Source organism: Sorex fumeus, unplaced genomic scaffold (assembly GCF_029834395.1).
Source record: "Sorex fumeus unplaced genomic scaffold, SorFum_2.1 ptg000128l, whole genome shotgun sequence".
NCBI classification, from domain to species: domain Eukaryota; kingdom Metazoa; phylum Chordata; class Mammalia; order Eulipotyphla; family Soricidae; genus Sorex; species Sorex fumeus.
The window spans coordinates 24,962,789-24,968,788 of NW_026606185.1; the positions used below are offsets into that span (position 1 = coordinate 24,962,789).

The 6,000-nt window shown below is 37.4% G+C and overlaps 1 protein-coding gene across 1 annotated transcript in view; it reads left to right on the plus strand.

The window, feature by feature from the left end:
* GREB1L (GREB1 like retinoic acid receptor coactivator) overlaps positions 1-3,553 on the plus strand; it is a 273,750-nt gene extending 270,197 nt beyond the window's left edge. Inside the window, exon 33 of the mRNA XM_056137907.1 lies at positions 846-3,553. Coding sequence (XP_055993882.1) covers positions 846-1,009 — 164 coding nt within the window. The 3' untranslated portion in view covers positions 1,010-3,553. The remainder of the gene's footprint in view (positions 1-845) is intronic.
* The last annotated feature ends 2,447 nt before the right edge of the window (positions 3,554-6,000 follow it).

Genomic DNA, 6,000 nt, shown 5'->3' on the forward strand with positions numbered 1-6,000 from the left:
TGCCGCATGGACTAGGTTGCTGAGCCATCCCTAGCCCCACTTTACACTCTTAAAACCAGGGCCACCAATGTTCTTCAGTAGAGGTAAAGAAGTATGTTATTGCAGCTAACTAGCTAGACTTATGACCATTAGTGGTTTTACAACTATTAACCTGCAGTACTAAAACGCGCCTCACGTGATTTGTGTTTACAAGACCAGTGCTAACCCTGGAGGTAGGAGTCTCACATGACTGGTTTTTAAAAGTCAAGAGGCCAGAGCGATAGTGCAGCGGGTAGGGCACTTGCTTTGCATGCAGGTTCAATCCCCAGCATCGTCCCCCACATTCTGCCAAGAGTAATTCTGAGTGCAGAACCAGGAGTAACCTCTGAACATCGCTGGGTGTGCCTGGCCCCCCAACTCCCACCCAAATCAAGTGAATGAGCTAAACTTCTGACACAGAAGCTAACGTTGCTAAAGGAAGTAGGCACATCCAGTCCTGGACTGGCCTAAGAACTAATGATTATGTATCACAGATAATCCTGATAAAATGACCTCTAGGGTCAGTAGAATAAAATTAAGGTTCAGAATTTTATATTATGGCCCCCAGAATGATGTGGTGCTGAGATTGAGAACTGCTCTAGAAGACACATGTGACAGAAGAATAAAATCAATAGCATCCACTTTAATTTGGGGTTACCAAGCACATGGGAAGGGGGATTTAATTGAAAATTTTTAACTTGTACTTTTGAATTTGCAGTTTACCAAATGTATTATTAGCTTGTAGAGAGGTATTTATCATGTTAGACAGAGGTCCTTATCATGTTAGTACCTTGAGCCTAAACTACATTTCTGCCTTTTTTATGAAGGTGCTACCCTGTGTGTTATCTGCCAAGACAGAAGTTCCTTACGCCAAACAATTGTCCGCTTAGAACTAGAGGATGAGTGGCAGTTCCGTCTCCGGGATGAGTTTCAAACTGCTAACAGCAGTGATGACAAGCCCCTCTACTTTCTCACTGGACGTCATGTATGAGTTTTTCTGAAGAGACCAAACATACTAAAAGATGCCTAGGTGGGGTGGGCCAAAAAATTATTTGGGATTTTTTTTTCCTTTAAAGTACAATCACTGTGGAGCAAAGTGCAACATATTTGTCTATTCTCCAAAGGAACCCCCGGGCCCCCATCTGACCCAGGTCTTTGGGGGCATCACTATCCTTCAGTTAATTCCACCCTAGGCAGTTATGCAATTACTTAAGACGTAGTCTGCCCACGGGAGCCTGAGGAAGAGGATGTACTTTGGAGAATGAACACGGAGTTTGCATTGTTCTTTTCTTCGATTCTATGTTAGGGGAAAACTGACTCTTAGCATTAGCTAGTCTGAATGTGTTACATGAGACTCACATTGGTGTGTAATTAATTGAAGGTTAACATCTGAGGCCTGAACCCTCAGTGTTTTTCTTCAGATCTGTACTTTGGTACAGTATTACTCAGGGGTCTGAAAACGATAGAATGTAGAAGTTATTTGTATTTTAAAAAGTAGTAGCTTTGTCTTTCTCTGTGCAGTGTTAGTTTAAGATTTATAATCTTATATGTATTGAAACTTTTGGCAAAATTTCCACAGGAGTTGAAAGTTTACTATTTAAACTGAACAACAAAAATCAGTAAATGCAGAGCAGGCATTATGTATATTTATGCAGTTTCTTGCTTAAGTTTCATTGCTTTTACCTGTCTTTAAAAATAAAAAGCACACAAAAATGTGGAACAGTGATGAATCTTGTACAAGGAAAACCTGAATCAGTAGTTCAGCCCATTAAACAACTTTGAAGAGTTACCCAACACACCCTCTTTGATTGGAGAGGAGCAGCTGGCACCAGCAAAGCAAATGTTAGGCTTATGTTTGTGGATAGAACTAGTTTTCTTCAGGGACTCAATAAGCTTCCTTTAAATGATAAAATGAGGGGCTGGAGTAACAGTACAGTGGGCTGGACACTTGCCTTGCATGCATCCAGCCAGGGTTCAATTCATAGCACCCACTAGGGTTCCCTGAGCACTGTCAGGTGTGACCCCCAAAATAAGAACAACAACAAAAAAGATCCAATGAATGACAATTAGCTGCCTTATACTCACAATGCAGAAATTGAGCCATAAAAAAAGAACTGGTTTTTACTTAATGGCATCTTCTGAGGAAAAAGGAAGATTCCACTGTCATTCTGATTCATTAAAATGGGCAGGGTGTAGTTTCTTTAGCATTAATAGTAGGAGACAAGTTTGTAAAGATTTCTAGAAAAAATTATGTCCATTGGGAGTTTACTCTTAAATTATTTCATTTCTCACCAACCCATTATACCACTTTATTTTCACCTAAATGTTGCCATTTTTACTTGAATCTATCTTGTGGCCTGGAACTACTGAAAGAGAAACCTATTAAAGCCTGCATTTACTTAGTAGTGTTAAACTGACAGCTTTATTAGCTTGTTATAACGAGTTTACAGCTAGTGAAAAGATGGAATGTACTAATCTGAAAATGGTTTGCAGAACTCTTGGTTTTAATATAGTTACTTATAATATTTTAAATGTATTTTGAAATGAGTAATTCTTTTAAACCCCACGTTTCATTGTCCTTTGGAGAGGATCTCTGCCTTATATGTAATTAAGTACAGTTGACTTTATGGCAAAGAGGTACGTTTTTGAAGCAGGTTGATATAGATATGAATGTATTTCAACTGCTCCTGTTTTGTGGAAAGGGCCTAATGCAGATGTTATCAGAAACCCACTGTTTGTGCAATATTCCAATAATAATTCTATATAGGGCAAATAAAATACTTGAAATGATTCTAAAACAGGTGTACCTGGGCAGATGGCCTCTCAGGGTTTCTTCTGGCTTTATGGCAGCATAGTCTAAAGAATATTTTTTAAAGTAGTTAATTTAAATGCAGGTATTCCATACTAGTCAGGACTATACTCTGGGGGGAAAAAATCTTAAAGGACAATGATCTCTTAAATACTAACTCTGTAGAAGAGCCAGAATAAAGCCAAAAGACCATCACCCTAATGATGGAAAATTCAAATTGAACTCCTGTTCTTTTCAATGCCTATTTTAAGTTTTAGATCTTTAGAGAATGTTAGATCCTATTCCTTTAAGGATGAAAATTGCACAAGCACAGGACACCATGATTTGTTAATACATATGTTGGTGTGTTCAGCTTCAAGCCTTGCCATCCCTTAGAACATTGTGGTATGAATGTGTTCCCTGGGCCTACATTATAATTGACCTATACACCTGTTGAATCTTGCCAGGTATGACAATTCACACAGGTTAATACTGAATGTAAACTAAAATTAGACTGAGAATTGTAATTTTTCTTGCTGTAATTTATGCAATTGCTTTTTGTGATTTTTAGAGATGGGGCATCTATGTTACTTTATTACTGTAAATTTTCTTACCCGAAATTTGGTGAACTTCACTAGTCAGTCTACCTCACATATGTTTATGATTCTATGTTGTCTTAAATTGTGTCAACACTATGATCTTGTCCTTCCTTTCATTTGACAAGTATATTAAAACTCTCCCACTCAAAAAAAAAGGGAAAAGGTGGTTTTCTTTAATTTTCTGATATGTCCAAAATAGAATGAGCTTACCGGCAGTATCTGTGAAAGTGCTAAATATTCACTGGATGAAAACCAATTGCTCAACAAAAATACATACCATGTCTATCTGGAGTTCCATATATTACAGAAATGACTTTTCAAGAGATGTTAGGTATGTTTGTAGTACATCCGCAAATCTTCTGCATATGGGAATTATATTCACTTTTGTATCATCCTTAGATGCATAACATGTGTGATATAGGCCACTAATCTCCAAACTCAAATACCAAACTTTTGTGAGGAAGTAACTTTCAATTAAAAAAAAAAAAAAACAGGAGAGAGAGAGTTGGGGCTGGAGAGATAGCACAGAGGGTAGGGCGTTTGCCTTGCATTCTGCCGACCCGGGTTCAATTCCCAGCATCCCATATGGTCCCCTGAGCACCGCAAGGAGAAACTCCTGAGTGCAGAGCCAGGAGTAATCCTTGTGCATCACCAGGTATGACCCAAAAAGCCAAAAAAAAAAAAAAAAAGAGTTCTATTATGGAACGTATACTCAAGTAATAGTATTTGATACAGAACCACAAAAACACTCTCCTAAGCTAAAGCATCTCACCTTGGGGGGTGGGGGAGGGGGGTAGTAATAAATATTTCTAAGTATAACAAATTCAGAAACAAAAAGTCCCTGTTCTACTCTATATTCCAAGGCCATCAAAGAACAAAAACTGGGGCTCTGACTGCTGTACCTTCATGTTTAACTACCTCAAGTCAAAATAATATACAGGAGAGAAGGAGCAAGCCCTGAAAATCATCAGTGCAGCCCAAGTCCCTGCCTCAGTCTTTCCTTTTTATCTGCCAGAAGGCCATGAGAATATACAGAGTATCTATGTCTACAATCATTAACCTCTGTTAGTAATATAGTGTTGACCCTTTTCTTTCATTCTCAAAACACATTTCACACTTTCTAATGTGCTCTTTTTTTCCCCTTTTGTCCTCCATATGTCATCCAGGTAGTATTCTTTGAGATTCTTAATGATTTAGTCTCTCTCTCCTCATTTATAAACCTCAGAGTGATCGCCTCTAAATCATCACATAACCAAACTCATGTTTTCTTAGTTGAAATTTTTCACAAACTCAATATTCACATGACCAATCAGGCAAACAGCTATCTCCACTTGGAAATTTTATAAGCACCTTAAATCTTGACCAAAAATGGGGCGAGGGAGATAGTACAGCAGATAAGGCACTTGCCAAAATCTGAGTGCATCCCTTCCCATCCAGTCCTTCCAATTCTACAACATTCACTTTTCAGTTTGTCTACTCAATCATCCAAATCGAAACTCCCCAAACCTTAGAATCTTTGCTGTGATCCTTTTTAAGTCACCACAAATTCATATCACGCCTTCAATTGCATCTTCTCAAAGATTATCTATTTGATCTTCATCCCAACATTACTGCTTCAGTTCAGTGTTTCAACATTTTCTACAATACTTTACCACATTCTCGTCTTCTAAGATCTAGGTTCCACACATGTATACTCCATTTCATAGGGTTGTCATAATAAAAAACAGCAGTAAACACACAGCATGACGCATACTATTTTTTGTTGTTTTTGGTCATACACCCTGCAATGCTCAGCTTACTCCTGGTTCTGTGCTCACAGGCCATTTCTGGCAGGCTTTGGGAAATTGTAGGGAATTTCCCAAAACTGCTGGGGATCAAATCTACATCTGCCTTGTGCAAGGCAAGTGCCCTACCTTCTGTGTTATCACTTCACCCCCAACAAGAATATTCTTAAGGAAATACCCTGATTGTAAAATTATTTGAGGAGCTGTATCTTCTACATAAATGTGAACATAAACTGTTTCCAAGTAGTAAATATTGTCTCTTATCCCCAATTCCTTTTTTAAAAGCACTGAAATTTGTTCCCCAATGAAATATAAAATTTAAGTAATTTTTATAAATTAAAAAAAATTATATAAATTTACATAAAATTGAACCTGGATTATGAGTATATATGTATATATTGGAGTATCCATATCATACCTGAAATCCTATTCCCATTTTTAAAAAATGATCCCTGTGAAGCAAATTGAGACTAGGAAAGAGTTAAAGAAGTTAAAGATTCAAGATCCTTAAGCCACTCTTGAAAGCATACATTATTAATATGAGAGAAAACATAAGCCAATCTGTTAAAATCTTAAATTTAAAGCTCTAAATTTTAGCCAGTTTTTAATGAAATAAAGATTACCTCATAAAAATAATCTATATTTAGTCATGAGTGTTTCTCATTCTTGAGCTGTGGCACTTCCTAGTCCAGGAAAGTGTGATGTTAGGATCTGCCTTCTGAAGATAAACAGAAGTTATTGCTTTCACACTGATCCTTTTGGCAAACTAGTGAAAACTACCTTTAAGAAGCCAATGTTGTAACGCATTTTA